Source organism: Sphaeramia orbicularis, chromosome 9, assembly GCF_902148855.1.
Source record: "Sphaeramia orbicularis chromosome 9, fSphaOr1.1, whole genome shotgun sequence".
NCBI classification, from domain to species: domain Eukaryota; kingdom Metazoa; phylum Chordata; class Actinopteri; order Kurtiformes; family Apogonidae; genus Sphaeramia; species Sphaeramia orbicularis.
This window is the reverse complement of record NC_043965.1, coordinates 1,357,239-1,378,575: the sequence shown is the minus strand read 5'-3', so window position 1 is coordinate 1,378,575 and position 21,337 is coordinate 1,357,239. Positions and strand designations below refer to the sequence as shown.

Sequence of the window (21,337 nt, the reverse complement as noted above, 5' to 3'; positions counted from 1 at the left end):
GAAGAAAAAACCCAAAGAAAAGACAAAAAAAAACAGATAAAAGCAAAAAAAAAAAAAAAAAAAAAAACAGATAAAAGCAAAAAAAAAAAAAAAACAGATAAAAGCTTTCACAAGTGGGTCTGAAAGTGTGGGTAAAAAAAACAGCAGACATATGATCCATGAGGTCCTGGTCCTAGTCCTGGTCCTAGTCCTGGTCCTAGTCCTGGTCCTGGTCCTGGTCCTGGTCCTGGTCCTGGTCCTGGTCCTAGTCCTGGTCCTGGTCCTAGTCCTGGTCCTGGTCCTGGTCCTGGTCCTAGTCCTGGTCCTGGTCCTGGTCCTGGTCCTGGTCCAGGTCCAGGTCCAGGTCCATCAGATGTAATCCAGCAGAGGTGCAAACATCAGACAATAAGTTGGAGTTGATGTGGAGGGAAAAGAAGCCAAAAAAACTCTGCCCCCCCCCCCCGTCATCATATCTGCACCTGTTAACACCCCCCCCCCCCCCCCCCCCCCTCCAAAAAAAACAAAAAAAAGACCCTGAACGTCCAGACCCAGACCCAGAGCAGAAGCTGCTCCATGAACCTGCTCCCAAACACAGGCGGTGGTTCCAGGACAGAGGAGGCGGAGGAGCAGGGACACAGGCCGGGGATGGAGGCAGGGGAGGCGGGCACGGAGGCTGGAGGCTCCCCGGGATGGATGGAGGGATGGAAGGAGGGGAGGCAGCGGCAGCGAGGATCCAGGAGGAGATGGAAGAAGAAGAGGAGGAGGTCCCGGTGCTCCGTCCGTGCTGTCCCCCTCCTTAGTGTCCGGCCGGGGGGCGCTTTTTCTGGGCTTCCTCCAACAATGAGCCCCGGTGCGTGTGTCCGCGTCACCGACGGAGAGCCGCGGAGTGTGGGGCCGATGCGCGCATGGTACCGGCCTATGAATGAAGAGCACACGGAGGGAGCGCACAGAGAGGGGGGGGGGGGGGGGGGGGGAGGGTGATAAATGCCCATTGTACCCGGAGGAAGCAGAAGCTGAAGCAGAAGCAGAAGCTGAAGCTGAAGCAGAAGCAGAAGCTGAAGCTGAAGCTGAAGCAGAAGCATGAAGCAGAAGCTGAAGCTGAAGCTGAAGCCTGTGCTCAGACCACAGCTCTGACAGAACCCTTCAGGATCATTTGACCTTTTTTCTTCTTTTCTGTTTTTTCCTTCATTTCCAATTACAATCACAACATTATAGACACCCCCCCCCAAGAAACACGGACCCCCTCACATGACGTCACACCTCATGCACAGGAAAAATTACTGAACATTTTTTCCAGAGTCAAAAGTATTTTCCTCAAAAAGAGTAAATGTAACTTTGGACTGAGTTTGGAGAGTTCTACCCACAGAGTAACTTTTACTCTTTTTAGAAAAGGACCAAATGTAATCTGAGTAGAGTCCAATTTTCTTCAATTTGAGTAAATTTTACTTTTGTACATATACACACACACACACACACACACACACAACCCCATATGTAACCCCATATGTTTTCATTCTAATATTTATGTGTGAAATGAGACTTTTTAAATAAAACTAAATAAAGAAAATAATAATAACAATAACAACATTAACATTATTCACCTCCTCAGACTCAGCTATTGGTTCTCTGTCCACATCTGTGGACAAGAGTTTCACAAGTTTATGCAAAAAAAAAGAAAGAAAGAAAGAAAGAAAAGACACCTGTCCACTACAAAGGACGTTCCATAAACATTTTAAAAACTGCATCTGAAAAAACTGTTGTATCATGATGTTTCCAATATAGGCACTGATTTAATTTAAAAAAAAAAAAAGCTGGTACTTTGCTGATATTTCCTGGGTCTTCAGAGGTTAATAATAAAAATAATAATAATAATAATAATAATAATAATAGTAATAATAATAATAATAATAATAATAATAATAATAATAATACAGACATTATCATTTATCAATAAAACAAAACTAATAATTCTCTCCGTATACATTAAATACATGTGCACATGAATTTGGACACTTTTATTACATATATGTAAAGTTTTATTTAGAGCAAATATTAAAAAACAAATCAAATAAAATCCACGCAAAAAGTTTTCTTATGATGCTCAGATTTTAATTCAGCATCTGTTTCCATGACGACCGACTCCACCTGCACAGAGATCCTCCGAGGGTTATTTCTTTATTCATACAAATGTTCATTTTCCACAGAAAAAACATGACAATCAGTAAAACAAATTCTGTTTCTCGTCACTTTGGTCGTGTTTGTTTTTAACTTGCACTAAAAGTTTTTAATTTATTTAATATCAGTTTTTATTTTCTCGAGGGGTACATTCTGGTTTTTATGTTTGAGGTGTGTGATTTTCCTTTTCTATTCTGTTTTATACGTTCAAATCAAATCATTTTGCATAGAATTTCATGTGAATTTCAGACCAAATTTGTTGAGACGTGCAGGAGTTATTTTTTCTTGCAAGTGGCTTTAAATATGTTCATTAAATACATGTATTTTTGTTCATGTTTGTCTGAAAAAGACAATATTTAAACACAGGAACCCAAAAATACACACAAAAAATAACTGCACACATAAAGTTTTATGAAGTAAAGAAAAAGAAAATGAAAGATTAGAAAATAAAATCCACATATCCTGTTGAAAAAGTTTTGTCATAATGCTCAGATTTTTATTCAGGATCTGTTACCATGGCAACCGACTCCATCTGCGCAAAAGATGTTCAAAGTGGACTCATTTATTATTGTCATTATCATCATTATTATTATTATCATCATTATTATTGTCATTATTATTGTTATTATTATTTAAGAGTCAGTCTTGTTGAAACATAAAGTCTCATTTTACACCGAAAAACATTCCAATCAATAAAAAAAACTGTAAAATAAATATACAGTTCAATTACACAATATCATGTTTCATTCATCAGACATCATTATTGTTTATCAGCAAAACAAAATTAATAATTATCCAAATATACGCTAAAATAAATGTGCACATAAATTAGAAATGTTAAGTATTGCAGAGTAAAAACTAATTCAGTGAAAAAAATATAATGATTTTACTAAATGAAATAAACAAATAATTTATGATTCATTAAAAAAATAATTAAATTCAGTTTAACCCTTTCATGCATGAATTATGAGAACCTAAAGACTTTTTCCCTGAGTGTTTTCATTTGTCTTTAAACATGAATAAAACAATATGATTGAAAATTTTCTTATGAAAAATAAATAAAATAAATGTAAAAATAATAAAAAAAAAAAAAAGTTAAAAAATACATAAAAAAATTGTAATAATAATAAAAGAAAAATCTCATGAACCTATCTTTCATGAAGTTGCAAAAATGTCCACTCAACTGGACGCCATGTGTTTAATTTTTGAAGCAAAGAAACACGTATTTACTGATAAATTGTGTGAAAACTATAACTATTATGCTCAGGGGAGATTTACACAGTGTTACCAATTCATGTCAGAAAAGATAAGTAATGTGTTAAAACTTTAATAAAGATATGTGTAAAAACACAAAACAACAAAATCCATGAACATACAAGAGAAGAGCTGTAGAATAGCTGTCCACTGTAGTGACCACTGTGCATGAAAGGGTTAAAATCCTTCATTTTAGGAAAACATTAAAATAATCACTTTTCTAAATTTGATGCATGAAATTAAAGGAACAGACCACACACACATACACACACACACACACACACACACACACACACACACACACACACACACACACACACACACATTTTAACTTTTTCTTTTTCTTCTTTTACTGATTTTCGTTGAACTCTGAACTCATCTTCGCTCTTCGCTTCTCGTCATGTGACTCTGGAGAAGATGCTGATGCTGAGGTCATGTGACCTGATGGAAGCCACGCCCACAAACTGAAAAAAAAAAAAAACATCAGGAAATGATATAGAAGGTGTGGTTATTTACAGGAAAAATACACCAAGTATGTTTTAAATATCTGAGTTTAAAGGAAAACACATGAAAGTGTTTCTGAGGGTTCAGTTCCACCAGTTCATGTGGAATATCCATGGAATCAGTGGAATTAACCTGCTGACGTTTAATGAAATGGGAAATATTTTCACCTTTCACTGCTGTGTTCACTTCATTCTGACACTGATCACATAACATCTGATAAAGAAAAACCAAAACCAGCTACTGATCTAAACTGTTTCATTCCTGCTGATCCACTAATCCTGTAAATACATGGAAAGAACTGGTGTCAAATACAGTTCTTCATCTTCTCATGGTCATCAGATATGACCATATTTGGACGTTCAGAGACTCCATAGTTACCGTGGAAACACCGTCATCTTCTACAACATTGATTCACCAGAAAAACCCATGGAGTTGGATCAGTGACAGTGGATGGAAATGAAGAAAAATGAAGAAGAAAAAAAACCCATACAAAATGAAAAATAATGTGAAAAAAAAAAAAAAAATCAGCAAAAAAACTGAGTAAAATAAAGTAAAAAAAATAAATAAATAAAGACAACAATAAAATAAACAAAAACAGCCAAAGTAAAGAATGAAAAGAATAAAAAATTAGCAACAAGAAAAGCACTCGGACAGCGCAGACCTCCGCCAAGACAGATCTGCCCCCCCCCCCCATCACCACCAAAATGTCATCATTTCTTCCTTGTGCCAGTATCAACATTTCCTGAAAATTTCATTAAAATTTCATTAACTTTTTGAGTTATCTTGCTAACAAACAAACAAACAAACACACACACACACACACACACACACACACACAAAGCAAAGTGATCACAATACCTCCTGGAGGTAATTAATGAAAAAAATTGAACAAAAATGAAGGAAAATGAATTCAACACCCAAGAACATGAACCAGAACAGCAAAGATTCTTATAAACGATGGCTTTGTACAAATCTTTCAGTTCGTACAAAATCTGGTGTTCGTGGACATTCGTGTATCTTTTGGTAAATGGATTAACTTTTCAGAAACAAAAGAAAAACTAGTGGTTCATTGATTTTCGTTTAAAAAAAAAAATTTAAATTGAATTTCAAGGTGTTTTTCTTTTTCAGCGTCAAAACAGATAAAACGAATTAAAAAACAAGTGATTTTCATTTGCTCTAATTACAGTAAAGTTACTCCCTGACAGAAACGGAAAAATGGACAAAAACCCCTGGTTTTTTTTTTCATTTTCTGAGACCAGACGGTGTCATTTTCAAGGAAAGAGCGTTAATTTGTACGAATCTTCCAGTTCATACGATATCTGGACTTCGTAGACCTTCATCTGACCGACCCTGATCCACTGATCTGCAGTTGGTTTTGAATGTGACTCCTGACCTGAATCCCACATCTGTGACATGTGTTCAGTTCCAGCTGAACTCCAGCAGAGTTCCTCTGGTTTTCAGGTCGTGTCTGAGCGTTCATGTTTTATTTGAGTAGAAAGTGTTTAAAACACGTTCAGAAGTGGACAAACATCCACTGGTCGGTGGAAACACCAGCAAAAGCATGAGAACCGGAAACCAGGAGGTGGAGTGTATTTATAGACGTTCAGACGACTGAGTGGAAACAGGTGAGGGGGGCGTGGCCTGAAGACACAGGTGAGACGGACGAGTGGAGGGAAAAGACACAAAGACGGAAAAGAAACAAAAGCAACACAATGTGAAAGAAAAGATGTTAAAGAAGATGAAAACAAAGACAGAAGATACAGAAAAAGAATAAAGGTTTAAAGGTGACGACATCAAAACGATGAAAAAAACACAAGAAAAAATGAAAAGACAAAAAAAATGCAACAAAACAAACCGACACAAAATGAGAAAAACAACGTTAAAGAAAAAACTGTAATAAGATGAAAACAAGAAGATACGAAAATGTAAAGGATACGAAGACATGAAAATGATGTAAAAAAACAAACACACACGACAATAATTCTATAAAAGGTTAAAGGTGCAGGAGACTGTTGTGTCTGTTTCCTCCCATCTGTCCATCCTCAGTGTCATTCGTCCGTCCGTCTGTCCGTCATTCCTCAGCTGATTCTCTTTCATCAACTGAACAGTTTCTTAGTTCCATCCACCACAAACAGACCATGTGATCACAAACAGAGCCAGTAGGAACTCAGGCATCTGAGGAAGGATGGCACCACGTGCATTGTGGGAAAGGGAGGTTTACGCAGCCGCCTGACAGCGACCGCAGCAGCGCGACCATGTGATATAATATGGATGAAACAAACACGTGGAAGCATCTGGAGGAACACAGAGCACAGGAGCTGCTGCTGTTTCCACGTCGTGTCCGTTCCAGCTGCTGCTGTCAGGTGGCTGCGTACACTGACGTTTCCCACAATGCACGTCACCACAAACTTCCTCCGATGCCTGAGTTCCCTCCCGACTCTGAAATAAATCCGATAACAGATGAAAACGCCTAAACCAGGGTTTTGGATTATCCTATTTCTGAGGTGCACGTAAACACATCTCATCTGGTCAACAACAAATGTATTGTTTCAGTTTTTTGAGCTGATCCAGGATCATTTTGGTGCTGAATCCAAAAATCACATTCATTTTGCTCGATCAGGTCAACTTTCTGAACTCTGCTACATATTGGCTTTTGAACATTTCTGCTTACATTTATGGGCATTTTCACATCATATGATACAAAATTCTTTCATATTTCTTGCAATAAACGAGTTCTGAAGATTTGACTTTTGCCAATTTATGATGAATGTTTTTTTTAATATTACAGGTGAATGAAATGGCTTCGACTAGAAGATCTTACAAAAATAAGCCTGATGTATTCTGCTACATCTGCGGTGAATACACCATTGTACCGAACAGGAATCCTGTTAGAAAATGATTTTTTTTTCTCTTAAAACCTATTTTGGGTGAGAACTATATAAAAAATCAACTGATAAAGTCACAAAAATGTAATCAGTTTTGTGAGAAGATCAAATTTTTCAAAATCAAATTAGCAAAAAAAAACCCTGATCTGATTGAGAAAAACAGATGTCAGTTTTGGATTTAGCGGTGCAAAATGGTCCGAATTCAGTTGAAAAAACCTGGACAACTTGCAAAAAACATTTTCTTGTAACCCAGTGTTATCAGCAGTTGTCAGGTTTTTACGGTCGTGTAAACAGGGTCAGTGGTTTGGTTTGGTTTTTGTTTTGTTTTTTTGTGCAGATTCAGACAAGTGTGTCTTTTCTCATAAAAGTCCAGATGCAAATACAGGGTGGGGAAGCAAAATGTACAATATTTTGAGGCAGGGATTGAAAGACAGTGTATGACCAGTTAGTTTATTGAAAGTCATGAGAATTTATTTGCCGCAAGAAAATGTCCATAATAGAAAATGTTTTTATTCTATGTGTCCTCCTTCTTTCTCAATAACTGCCTTCACACGCTTCCTGAAACTTGTGCAACTGTTCCTCAAATATTGGGGTGACAACTTCTCCCATTCTTCTTTAATAGTATCTTCCAGACTTTCTGGTAATAGTTTTGCTCATAGTCATTCTCTTCTTTCCATTATAAACAGTCTTTATGGACACTCCAACTATTTCTGAAATCTCCTTTGGTGTGACGAGTGCATTCAGCAAATCACACACACTTTGACGTTTGCTTTCCTGATTACTCATATGGACAAAAGTTTGTGAAAAGGTATGGATAATAGTGTTAGGTATGATTATGACATCAGTATATGTTTGGGTTCAGAACAACTGACGTAGTGTCTGCTGAGAAAAAACAACTGAATGTTCAGTGTACATTTGGCTTCCCCACCCTGTGTATATGTGGACCGAACCAGTGGGTGAGATATGAGGGACAATGAAGGCCACTGTGCTTCCCTTCGCTCAAACAGGAGAACTCCCAGAACAGTATTACACATGAACAGAACAGTCGCTGGTTTGATGACGTTAGTTTGTCTTCTTCTGTCTTCTGCGTTTGTTGAACAGTGACAGAACTCCTTCCACAGCGCCACCTGTTTCCACTCTGGAACACCCACTCGTACGTGGTATTTGCCTGTGGACCGAGGTTCTGACAGTTTTGGATTTTTACCTCCGCCAAGGAGGTTATGTTTTTGCCAGGGTTTGTTTGTTTGTCTGTTTGTTTGTTTGTCTGTTTGTCTGTTTGTTTGTCTGTTTGTTTGTTTGTCTGTTTGTTTGTCTGTTTGTCTGTTTGTCTGTTTGTCTGTTTGTTTGTCTGTTTGTTTGTTTGTCTGTTTGTTTGTTTGTTGTCTGTCTGTTTGTTTGTTTGTTTGTCTGTTTGTCTGTTTGTTTGTCTGTTTGTTTGTTTGTCTGTCCGTTAGTGTGCAACATAACTCAAAAAGTTATGGACAGATTTGGATGAAATTTTCAGGGTTTGTTGGAAATGGGATAAGGAAGAAATGATTAAATTTTGGTGGTGATCGGGGGTGGGGGGGCCCACGGGGGGGGGCACTGATCAGCCTTGGCGGAGGTCTGCGCGCTCCGAGTGCTTCTAGTTTATTCTAGTTTAGTTTAATTTAGTTTTGACTTTTTTTTTCTCTAGTTCAGTTCGTTTTGTTTTTAGAGCAGGTTTGATAGTTTTATTAGTTCTCAAAAAGTGTCGTATGGAGACAGCACAGAAAACTGTCAGAGCGAAATAAATCACTTTTGTATCAATTCGACGTTGACAAAGATGAAAACGAAGGGAATTTTATCCAGAATTTTTATCCGTTTTAGTTTTATAAACACACAATACAGTTTCAGTTAGTTATGGTTTTTTTCTTTTAATTCTAGTTTTTACTTATTTCAGTTAACGGAAATGTTTTTACAGTTCTAGTTTTCATCATTTCATTAGTTTTCGTTCGCGATAATAACCTTGTTGTGAACGCAGCATCTGTGGTGCAGGTGTGGGCGTGTCCAGGTCCACACTCAGGTACGCTGTGGAAACACCTCCACCTCCACCAGGGCCTGGACTCTGAAGCCTCTGATTGGCTGAAAACGTCCAAACATTCACTGATGGACTGTGGATAGTTCTGATGAGTCTGTGGACCCCCCACCGCCGCCAGTGACCGTAGAGCTCAGGGGAGGTCGGGGTGTGTGTGTGTGTGTGTGTGTGTGTGTGTGTGTGTGTGTGTGTGTGTGTGGGTGGGGGTCTATTCTTAAATAAATGAAGGCCGGGTGTCCAGCCCTGCCGCTGACCTCTGACCCCTGAAGAAGAAAAGTTATTGAATGGGTCTAAAGCTGAGTGTCCAGGAGGGGCTGGGAAAGTGACCTGATGGAGGGGGGGGGGGGGGGGGGGGGGTCGGGGGGAGTCCACAGAGCAGAGTGGGGGGGGGGGGGGGGGGGGGTTGGGGTCATAGAGTGAAGAAGCTTCCTTTGAGTTTTGAGCCGACCCCCCCACCCCCACCCCACCCCTCCAGCCCTCCAGTCCACAAGTGTGTTCCTGCACCTATTGTGAGTGGGGGCTCCATCAGAACAGACCCCCCCCCCCAAACAAACCCTCAACAATGTTGGGCTCCTTTTGTTTCTCCGCAGCTTTTCTTCTTCCCCCCTCCATCGTCATCTACCTCCTCCTTTGTATTGATTTTCCCTCATTCAGCCTCTTTCCGCTGTTTTATATGCTCTTTTTTGGCTTTTCTGCCCCCCCACCCCCACCCCCCCGCTCTTATATTCTGCTCAGTGTGAGAACCTCTTCACTGGATGCAGCTCATTAAAGGCCTCTAATTGATGAAGAGAGTAATTAGTGTGACAATCAGAAGGAGAAATCAATCTGTTTTCGTTCACAGTCCCATCATCACAGTCGGTGTGTTTGGGCGGTGGCAGGAAGAGGCCACACCCCCCCCGCCCAGTCCATTGACTCCGCGTTTTTAGCGTCTGATCCACATGAACCGACGACTGGGGTTCCAGATTTACACTGATCTGAGACCAGTGATGCCTTCAGGTGCTGTCAGAAAGATGAGCCTTTACACTAGTGAATTTAAATTACAAGTGTTTCTGTTGTCGTAGAAAAATGAAAAATGTCGTGATTGGGCGTGTCCATTCATCTGATACAGCTTTATTTATTTATTTATTTATTAATTGTCTATGTTCTAAATGTGTAAAATCATCAGCTAACAGCGGCAGAACGTTAATAAAAGCATCGTTTATCGTTTAGGATCAATCCCCTGTTGTTCTCCACATTTTTTTCATTACTTTTTATTAATTTCCTTGATGATTCTTTAAATGTTTTCACTATTTTATTAATTCCTAATCATTTTGTTCTTTTTCTTATTATTTTTGCTCACTATAATGATTATTTTTTTATTGATTTCCTTGATGATTCTTTAAATTTTGTTCATTTTATTAATTTCTAATCATTGTTCTCTTTCTTATCATTTTTATTCATTTTAATGATTATTTTCTGCATTTTTTCTTTTTTTTTTATTAATTTCCTTGATGATTCTTTAAATGTTTTCATTATTTTATTAATTCCTAATTATTTTGTTGTTTTTCTTATCATTTTTGCTCATTTTAATGATCATTTTCACCACTGTTTGGTTATTTTTTAAAATTAATTTCCATGATGATTATTTAAATTTTGATCTGAGACCGGTGATGCCTTCAGGTGCTGTCGGAAAGATGAACCTTTACACCAGTGAATTTAAATTACAAGTGTTTCTGTTGTCATAGAAAAATAAAAAGTGTTGTGATTGGGCGTGTCCATTCATCTGATACAGATTTATTCATTCATTTTTTAATTGTCTATGTTCTAAATGTGTACAATCATCAGCTAACAGCAGCAGAACGTTAATAAAAGCATCGTTTATCATTTAGGATCAATCCCTTGTTGCTCTCCACCATGTTGAAAAGGTCAAAGGTTATTTCATTACTTTTTTTTTTCTCTAGTTGAAAATATGACATGTCAGGGCGTTCGTGTCCAATTTTTAAGTTCGTAACTAGAATTTACCATAATTCCCATAGCATTTGAAGGTAGCATTAGTCCATTGTTGCGGGACGTTCAGGTGTTCAGACCAACACAAGATACACGACAAAACATGGAACCTGTAAAAGAAGAGTCTGGAGGATTTCTGAGGCCACAGTCAGCCCGTTTCCATGGATACCTGGGTCCAATCAGGTCATTGAACTGATCAGATGTGATGCGTTCACATGCACATCAGACATGATCCATAAACCCTGGTTTGGACGGTTCGGTCCGTTATTGGATTTATTTCACAGGTTGTTCACATGTAGTGAAGAAGCGAAAAGGTGTGGGTACACTGGCAGTTTGAGCCTTTTTTATATATATATAATATTTCAAGAATAAAGTCATAATGACAGTAAAGTCATAGTTTTAAAAAAAAGTCATTATTTAACGAGAAGTCACGATATTTTGCGAATAAAGTCATATTCTCATATTACGACTTTATTCTTGTTAGTTTTTTTAAAAGTATGACTTTATTCTCGAAATATAACAACTTTATTCTCATTAAATATTTTTTTTTAAAGTACGATTTTATTCTCAATATGACTTTATTCTTGAAATATAACTTTATCCTCACAGTGACAAGTGTTTTGATTTTCTTATGTGACCCTCATACGCTGTCATAACATGTTTTCGTCTCTTTTTTCTTTTTTTTTTGATAAAACGTGTTGTAGTTTTTCACATGTTAAAGTTAAGGGTAACTTTGTTTGTTCTTGACTGAGTTTTGTGGAAATAATGTCGTCATTTTCCAGAAACAACACCTGACTGTGGCTAAAACCAAACCTTTATTGATAATAAAAGTCAAACAGGAGGTGGAAGCCCTGCTGTTGGCTCAGAGGTCAGAGGTCAGTGTGTGTCAGCTCTGAGCGGCGGCGCTGGCGTCCTCCTGCGTCTGCTGTGTCTTCTTCTGTGGGGGTCGTCTGCCCCCCGGTGCTGAGGAGGGGAACTGCGAGTCCTGAGGGCAGATCTGGGACAGGATCAGGTCCACACTCTGGACCAGGACCGAGGCCAGAACCTTCTGCTCCTCGGAGGAGAACCGGCCCAGGACATGACGGTCCACCGACGTCGACCCCGATGGACGACCGATCCCCACCCGAACCCTGGGCATCACCTGAGGACCAGGACCAGGAACGGGACCAGGACCAGAACAAGGACCGGAACCAGGACAAGGACCAGGACCAGGACAAGGACCAGGACCGGGAAAAGGACCGGGACAAGGACCGGGACCAGGACCACAACAGCAGGTTCAGTAGAATTAAAGAAGACGAAAACGAACAGAAGAAAAAGTCTGATCTTATTAACAAATAAAAAAGACTGCACTGCATTATTGTTATTTTCTATTTTGTTTTATTCTTTTGCTTATTTTTTACTATAAAACAGTCAGAAAATGTAGCTTATTTTTCCCAAACACTCAGAACTTGCGACATCTGGCAGTTATTTATATTTTAGTGCATGTTATGAAAGGATAACGACAGTTAAAATGAAGGAAAAACCGACAAACAGAACTGACTTTAGAAAAAACACTGATGTTCTGCATGAATGTGTCTGTTTGTGTAAGAAAAGCTGAAAGTTCAGAAGTTGAATGAGGTCACTCACGTCCGTCTGCAGACAGTCGACACACGACCGCACGCCGTTATGACCTCTGAAGATGAGGACCAAGGTTAGTTCACACTGAGATACAGCGAGTTAGAAAAGATTCCATGTGTTCAATATTCAACAGTTTAATCAAAATGAACAGTGATGTTTAGAATATTATAGGGTTTCATTACACACACACACACACACACACACACACATATATATATATATATATATTTGTTCATTTTAATGATTATTTTCCCCATTGTTTGATTTTTATTAATTTCCTTGATGATTCTTTAAATGTTCATTATTTTATTAATGCCTAATCATTTTGTTCTTTTTCTTATTATTTTTGTTCATTTTAATGATTATTTTCTGCATTATTTTAAATTATTTTCATTAATTTCCTTGATGATTTTTAAAATTTTGTTCATTATTTTATTAATTCCTAATCATTTTTTTCTTTTTCTTATCATTTTTGCTCATTTTAATGATTATTTTCCCTATTGTTTGGTTATTTTTTATTCATTTCCTTGATGATTCTTTAAATTTTGTTCATTATTTTATTCATAAAGAGAATAAATATGTTTATTTAGTTCATTAATGTAAATATATGAATGATGGGGCCCAGGACACTACCCTGAGGGGTCCCATTCTCCATTTAATGAAACACAGACTTATAATCTGAATGTAAACGGTGGAGAGTTTTAAGTCCCACTTCTATTCTCCGGCTTTTAATTCCGTATGAGTTGTGTGGTCGTCCGTGTCTTTTATTTATTTTTATTGATTTTATTACTTTTATCTTTTTGATTTTGTTTTATTTAGAGCTTTGTTGTAGTTTTATGTACTTTTTTTTATTGTTTTTTGTGTATTTCTTGTAATTGTTTTATTGTTTGTATGATGTGCAGCACTTTGGAAACGTTCTTGTTGTTTAAATGTGCCATAAATAAAGTGGACTGGGTTGAATAAAAGGCTTTTACACAATAAACATTAGTTTCATGCATCAGCTTCGTCTAAAACTAAAACGAACTCAGAGTGAAACCCACCTGGCGCTTCCTCCGTGTTTCAGGCTGACTTTTCCCAGAGGTTTGTCCAGTTCATCGTGGACCAGCAGGACGTCTTCAGGCCTGACGCCGTATTTACTGACTGGACAGAACACAAACACTTGACATGGTTTTACCAGCAGGTTTCATCTGAAGAACACACAGTCTTTAAAACAGACGCTCAGCAGGTGAAATCAGCTGTTTTTCCAAATGTTTGGTTCCACGTCAAAGCTTCTGTCATTTCATCTTCTATAAATAAGAGCAGAAAAACTCTAAATAACACTAAAAACCCAAATTAAACTACTTCTGCACTTATAAAACCCACCAAAAAATAACTGAAAACAAAAACTGAAAGACTAATGAACATCCAAAAACCAAAACCATCCACTGACAGAACTGTTTAATACCTGCTGATCCACTAATCCCATCAACACATGTCAATAGTTGGTGTAGAATACAGTTTTATCTCAATCATTCATAGGATAAAATGTGCAAAAACTTGATAAAATGAGAATAAAATGAGCAAAATACTTGAAAAACAGGGAAAAAAATGAACCAAAAAAAAACTGAAATGTGGCATAAAAATAAATACTTCAAATGTGAGAAGAAAACGAGCAAAATACTTGAAAAGTTCATCATTTCATCCCATCCAGAGCCCTGTATTTATTCAGTTAACCCTCAAAAACCAAAACCACCTACTGATCTAAACTGTTTAATACCTGCTGATCCTAATCCGATCAATCCATGCAAATAATTGGTGTAAAATACAGTTTTATCTCAATTATTCAGGGGATAAAATGTGCAAAAACTTGATAAAATGAGAATAAAATGAGCAAAATACTTGAAAAACAAGGAAAAAATGAACCAAAAAAACTTGAAATGTGTCACAAAAATGAATAAATACTTCAAATGTGAGGAAAAAAAATGCGCAAAACACTTTAAAAAAAAAGAAAACTATAAACCTGGTTCATTGGTCGTGTTTACTGTGTGCCCCGCCCACCTGCTCTGGCCACCGACGCCCCGTTGACGTTCATCAGCAGACGTGGACGCAGCAGCACCACCTGCCCGTGCTCCGCCTCCCACACGATGACATCACCGGACACGTGCCTGTCGCCGCGCCAACGCTCGCCCACGCCGACCCGGGTGGCCAGGGCTCCCAGCACCGCCATGCCCACGCTGTGTCTGGTACCGTCCATGCCCGGGTTCCCCAGGCCCACCACCTGACACACACAAACATATACAAATACACACTGTTACACACACAAATACACACAAACACACACTGTTACACACACAAACACACAGTTTCACACACTGTTACACAAAAATACACACACTGTTAGACATAAAAAACACACAAAAACACACACTATTAGACATAAACAGAGACCCACACACACACACTGTTAGACACAAATACACACAAAAACACACTGACATAAAAATACACAAAAATACACAGTATTAGACACAAAACACTCACTATTAGACACAAAAAACACACTATTAGACATAAAAACACACAAATACACACAAAAACACACTATTAGACATAAAACACACACTATTAGACACAAAAATACACACTATTAGACATAAAACACACACTATTAGACACAAAAACACAGTATTAGACATAAAAACGCACAAAAACACACACTATTAGACTTAAAAATACATAAAAAAAACAGTGTTTGACATAAAAACACACAAAAACACACACTATTAGACAAAAAACACACTATTAGACACAAAAATACACACTATTAGACATAAAACACACACTATTAGACACAAAAACACAGTATTAGACATAAAAACGCACAAATACACACAAAAACACACAAAACACACACTATTACTTAAAAATACATAAAAAAACACAGTGTTTGACATAAAAACACACAAAAACACACACTATTAGACACAAAAACACACACTATGAGACATAAAAACACACAAATACACACAAAAACACACACTATTAGATTTAAAAATACATAAAAAACACAGTTTGACATAAAAAAAAAACACAAATACACACAAAAACACACTATTAGACATTAAAAAACACACTATTAGAGATAAAAACACACAAATACACACACTATTAGACATTTACACAAATTCACACAAAAACACACACTATCAGACACAAATACACACAAAAACACACACTATCAGACATAAATACACACAAAAACATAGTATTAGACATAAATACACATAAACACTCATTTAGACATAAATATACATAAATACACACACATACAGTTTTCCGTTTTGTTTTTTTTTAAAATATATTTCTTCTGTATTTGATGCTTCTTGTCTTGTGCTGCTGATATAAATTTCCTCTTTGGGGCATCAGTAAAGTATGTTTTATCTTATAAACACACCAAAATACATAAAAATACACACAAACACAGATAAATACTCAAATATACATTAATAAATATAAATACACACAAATATACAATAATGTGAGAGTATGTATAATATAAAATAGTAATAAACAAACCTACATATATTTACAACCCAGACACAGGTACAGGTTAAAAAAAAAAAAAGAACTTTAAACTTTACTGTGAATGTTAGTGGCTGTGTCCTCCAGCCCCTTCCACTGAAAACCATTCAAACAAACACTGACTGTGTCTGTCAGGAGTGTTTCCAGAGTTCCAACCGCACACACACACACACACACACACACACACACACACACACACACACACACAGGCTGACACATGGTTCTGATGGTACCAGCACCAGCTCTGCCTGCACTGAAAACAACTGTAGACGGCTTTGTGTCAGACACACACACACACACACACACACACACACACACACACACACACACACACCCCACTGTGTTCTGTCTTTAACATTGTGCTTTTCTTCTTCCTTTTCTTAACTCAGTCTCATTCTGTGTTTTCCTCCATTCAGTCCCATTCACTGTTTGTACTGTACAGAGCAGAGCAGCACTGGACACCAGTTTAGGTTCAGTTCAACACAAATACTGCATTCATTTAAATGACATTAATGCCGAATTGTAAAGTGGACTGAACTGCATGACTTTGTGTCTTGTCTTTTATTCCAGGATGAAAAAACTGTGATTAATCGGCTAAAAAACACTCGACTGTTGTATTTTTCCAATGGGCTTTGGTTGGAATGGTCACAACAGTAACAATGACCCAAACAGTCTGAGTTTATTCCATTCATGGAAGCCCAAATAACACAACTATCCATAAAACTAACATGTATTAGACAAAGTACAGATGTGAGGTGTTAATCTTACCATTTTCCTTCGGCCTTGTGTGTGTATTTCTGCTTCTACTCCCATCGTTGCTGTGAACGTTTGACTCAGCAAAACTCTGTGTATGACTCTGGTTAAAAGTCCACGCATTGTGACAAAGTTCATCAACTTCATGAAAAGATGACACAAATAACGACACGTTTTACTCACACCGATGTTTTCTTTCATTCGGCTACAGAAAATAACTTATTACCGGCCTCTTTAAGATTAAATTCAGAGTTTCATGCAACGATTCAGCCTCAGGTAAATACACTGGCTAGCTTAGCTAGCTATACCAGACGCGGTGCTATTAGCCTGCTAAAGCTAGGCTAAAGTGAATATTTAACCATGTTTGTCAGTATTTGCCTTTAATTTTAATTATGTAATTAGAGGTAGAACTTCAGCAAGACTTCGTGCGTCGTATTTATGCCATTTTTTTCTCCTAGGTGATTAACACTGTTAACTTGTAAAACGATACCTTAAAAAGACGCAGGCTATGCTAAAGGTTAGCAGCTATGCTAGGCTGTGCTAACACAATCTGTGTAATCTGGCGGATAATTAATGATAAATGACTATTTCATAGAAGTGTTTTTTATTCTTCTCGGGGTCCATGGTTGCTAGTTGATCCTTCCATGCCTCTCTGACAGCAGACAAAGACTAGAACCGAGACTAAACCTCAGACTGCAGTGGGTTTCTAGTGTTAGCCTACAGCTCCATCTAGCTAACCGGCTGAAGAATGAGTCCCTTCAGTAAGTCCTGCTCATTTCAGGGATTTTAAGGCAAAACTCACTTCAAAACCTGTTTTTCACAACTTTAAAGTTAGGAATTTCATCAAAAAAATGTGTGTAGCACATTATTAGTCTTGCTATTTTTATACAGTATAAGTTTAAAGATCCTACAGATTATTTTCAACATGTAAATCAAATGAATCCAGAGGATTTGTACAGTTTAATATTAGTTTGTTCTCCAAATATGCACTCCTCATTGTTTATAAAATTATACTTTGTGTCTTATGATGCAAAAACTGTGCATTTTTATTGTATCTGGAAATAAACTTGTCATAAATAGAAAACTGACCACCACAGATGATGCTAAATGTAAAGATATTTTAATGGATATTTTCCCTAAAATAATGTCTAATAATATTTTTTTTATAGTAAAGTATTGATATTCGTTGAAGAGGGGTTATATTAAATAATGTAAATATGTGAGCTAATTTTATTCTTGTTAACCGATATGCAGCACCTTCTGAAACATATTTGAAGAAATGAAACTTTCTTTAAGTTTTGTGTTTTAATTTAATTTTTTCTAACACGTTTTAGCTAGAAATTCTACCATTTTAGGAGCAAAAAATGTTGTTGTTACTTTAATTTTTCTTATTGTTAATTATTATTATTATTATTATTATTATTATTATTATTATTATTATTATTATTGCTTACATTACTTTTTGGTAATCATTACTTTCACAGTAATCATTATTGATATTACTGATATTGTTGTTACAGCTATTACTATGATTACTTTTATTATTATTATTATTATCATTATTATTATTATTATTATTATTATTATTATTATTATTATTATAAACTATTAGAATCTTTTTATAGTAAGACATATAAATAAATGTAAACCTGTGAATTCATTCTCTGTCAGCTCTATCCATATGCTGCACCTTCTGAAACATAAACAAATTAAACGTTCTCAAAGTTTTCTCAACACTTGTGTTTTTATTTCATCTTTTCAACGTGTCGGATCTGGTCATTGTTCGTCGGCGGGGCAGGGAACGGCGTCGGCGACGGGCTGACACCTCTCCACCACGGCGTTGATCTCCCCCACCGTCAGGCCGTCGTAGGTGCCGGTGATGGACGTCCAGTGGGTGTCTCCGTTGTGGTTGGTCCTGCTCAGCCGGCCGGTGAAGGGGATGTCGGCCGTCATCTTGCGGCCGTCCATCCTCACGCTGCAGGAGTGGTTGGGCGGGACCAGGATCTCCACGGAGACGGTGTGGCTGATGGATTCCACCAGCGTCGTCCCCTCCGAGAAGGTGACCTTCTGCTCTTTGGTGAAGTCCACGGTCCCGGGGCCCAGGATGGGCACTTTGGCGTTCATGGTGGACACGGAGCCGTTGCGGGTTTCTCGGCCGATGTCCCAGCTCTTCTCCACGGTGCTGGTCTTCTCCAGCCGCACCGTCTTCTCCACACTGTTGCACTCCAGGTTGGTGACCTTGGACAGCTGCAGTGTCTCCGGCGGGTGGTGGAACAGCTCCATCTGGTCGATGCCGTACTCCACGTGGGAGATGTGCTGGCTGTAGCTCCCCCTGTTGATGGCCAGGACCTGGTAGCTCTTGTACCAGTACTCGTCCCCCTCCCAGGGCAGGAAGAAGGCCTCGTGCTGGGTCACCACTTTGCCGAGGCCGTACTTGTTTTTGCCCACGTAGATGGCGACGTCGGCGCAGGTTCTGACGGCGTACTCGGGGACGGAACCGTACGAATCCTCCACCCACTCCAGGAACTCAAAGTGGTCCACGTTGACCAGGATTTGGAATTTGGAGGATGCGTACTCCTTGTCGGCGTAGGGGTACTGGCAGACGCTGCCTTTGCTGGGGGTGTAGAAGCCGGCCTCGCAGTTGACCTTACAAACGTAGTCGGTGCGTTCGGTGTAGCCGTTGAAAATGGCCACGGCGCCGTTGGGGAGGGAGCCGTTCCACGTGACCCATTTGAGGTTGACGTATTCGCCGAACATGGGGACTGAGTGAGAGGGCGAGTCAGCGTCGAGGATCTCTTTCATCACGGGGGGGTTCGCGACGTCCCGAGACGGGACGACGTCTTCCAGTGACGGGTTGAGCCATGGCTCTGCGAAAAAAGACAAAAACCACAGAAAGGAGGAAGTAAAAGCATTGTTGTCACCTCCAAACCGCTAAAAAGGAACAGAACCATCTAACATATACGAACTTCTGTGATTTCACTTTATTTTCATGAACAAGTCGAACACTAAAACTAAACAAAAACATGTTTTCATTCCCATCCCATCACACGCTGGTGTTTGATCAGGATGTCGCATTTTCGTACGTGAGGTTTTTCTAAAATGAATCAGACCAGGAAAAGAAAAACAGCATAAACTATAAATAATGACACAAACTTTTGTCTACGTCTTAGAGTGAAAAATGTTTACATGAAAATAATCAACAAAAGACAAAAATAATAGTTTTTTTTATTGCTAATTATGTATTACTGTAGTCACTGTTACTATTGATTTTATTGATTATTGTTGTTCTGGCTAATATGGCCTGTGTTTGTGTGTTTGTTGTGTTTGTGTGTTTGTGTGTTAGTTGTGATGTTTGGACTCACTGGTGGGTTGTTCTCGTCCGTCCTCCAGATGTGAGACGTACAGGATCAGGTCCGACCGCAGCGCCGGAACCCACGACTGCACGACCACGAGGACGAAGGCGACGCTGCAACACCGCATCTGCACACGGACACACAACCATCGCCGTCAAACACAACCCACACAAACCAACAAAAAAAAAAAACACAACCCATACAAACGAACAAAAAAAACAACACAAACCAACAAAAACATAAATGAATAAAATAACAAGAAAAGCACTCGGAGAGTGCAGACCAAGAAAGATCTGCCCCCCCCCCAATCACCACCAAAATTTAATCCTTTCTTCCTTCTGCCAGTGTCAACATTTCCTGAAAATTTCATGAAAATCTGTCCGTAACTTTTTGAGTTATCCTGCTAACAAACAAACACGCACACACACACACACACACACACAAACAACAATAGGGAACAATAATCAGAGCCTGTCACCGCTCACTAATACACATGAATTTAAAGTTTTCAAAAATCGTCTTTTTGTGGCGTTTATTTCAGATTCGGATCGACATGCAGATGTTAGTTATGGGCTGTAGAGTCTTTTACCTGGACTGGTTCCTCTGCACTGACGCTGCCTCTGCTGTGTATCTGCACACTTTTAACGCCTCCACAAAGACCTATTGCCCCCAATAAACAGCAGAGAAACGCAGCCTGTTGACCCGACAGTCAGCTTTTCTGCAGCTCTGATCGAACCCAACCTGAAAAGAAGCACAAATGTTTTTATTCACTCAAGTGAAAATGAGCCCGAGGTCAATTAATAAAGCAACGTTCAGTAAATCAAAGAGGATTAAGGTAGTTTTACACAATATCAGGTTGAATCAAAGCCTCTTAAATCAGTTATCAGTCACATTTGAACCAGTTTCAGGATAAAATGGGATGAATTCTAAAATGCAAAAATACACCAAAGATACTTTGCCGATATTTACCAAGTGTCGAAAAAACAGAAGTGTGTAATGTGGGTTTTTCCATTAAATCACAAATGCGATGATTGGTTTATTTATTATCGCAAAATGACACGAGAAGTCATTCCATAAACATGGTGACGAACGTAAATATGGTGTTGATTTACAGATAGATTCATTATTATTGTACAGGGTGTCGCAAAAAAAATGTATACACACGTTAAATAATTGTCAAACAGGTGTTTAGTAAAATTCATGTATTTTTCAAA

The 21,337-nt window shown here is 38.3% G+C and overlaps 2 protein-coding genes across 3 annotated transcripts; both read right to left on the bottom strand.

Annotated features, from left to right (window-relative positions):
• Positions 1 to 11,635: 11,635 nt before the first annotated feature.
• On the bottom strand, positions 11,636 to 17,451 carry ptrh1 (peptidyl-tRNA hydrolase 1 homolog). 2 transcript variants are annotated; one of them, XM_030144520.1, is made up of 6 exons: positions 17,261 to 17,451; positions 16,786 to 16,911; positions 14,494 to 14,713; positions 13,497 to 13,596; positions 12,466 to 12,511; positions 11,636 to 11,980 (listed from the first exon to the last, which is right to left on the bottom strand). In XM_030144520.1, the coding sequence occupies exons 2-6, from the start codon at positions 16,906 to 16,908 to the stop codon at positions 11,726 to 11,728; spliced, it is 744 nt and encodes a 247-aa protein (XP_030000380.1). In that variant the 5' UTR covers positions 16,909 to 16,911; positions 17,261 to 17,451; the 3' UTR covers positions 11,636 to 11,725. The 2 variants fall into 2 exon arrangements, with proteins under 2 accessions (XP_030000380.1, XP_030000379.1); XM_030144519.1 differs by having other exon boundaries at positions 16,786 to 17,449.
• A 1,095-nt stretch (positions 17,452 to 18,546) lies between these two features.
• On the bottom strand, positions 18,547 to 20,760 carry LOC115425537 (natterin-3-like). Its single transcript, XM_030143168.1, has 3 exons — positions 20,713 to 20,760; positions 20,133 to 20,250; positions 18,547 to 19,637 (listed from the first exon to the last, which is right to left on the bottom strand). Exons 2-3 carry the CDS (start codon positions 20,248 to 20,250, stop codon positions 18,547 to 18,549), a joined length of 1,209 nt encoding a protein of 402 aa, XP_029999028.1. The 5' UTR covers positions 20,713 to 20,760.
• Positions 20,761 to 21,337: the final 577 nt, after the last annotated feature.

What these genes read in the sequence shown, in the direction of transcription:
- ptrh1 (XM_030144519.1), bottom strand. Translation starts at nt 16,971, where the DNA reads ATGAAAGAAAACATCGGTGTGAGTAAAACGTGTCGTTATTTGTGTCAT. An exon ending in GGCGTCGGTGGCCAGAGCAG is followed by an intron (nt 13,597 to 14,493) that starts GTGGGCGGGGCA and finishes TGTTCTGTCCAG; the next exon opens with TCAGTAAATACGGCGTCAGG. An exon ending in TCGACTGTCTGCAGACGGAC is followed by an intron (nt 11,981 to 12,465) that starts GTGAGTGACCTC and finishes CCTGGTCCTCAG; the next exon opens with GTGATGCCCAGGGTTCGGGT.
- LOC115425537 (XM_030143168.1), bottom strand. Translation starts at nt 20,250, where the DNA reads ATGCGGTGTTGCAGCGTCGCCTTCGTCCTCGTGGTCGTGCAGTCGTGG. An exon ending in CGGACGAGAACAACCCACCA is followed by an intron (nt 19,638 to 20,132) that starts GTGAGTCCAAAC and finishes CTTTTTTCGCAG; the next exon opens with AGCCATGGCTCAACCCGTCA.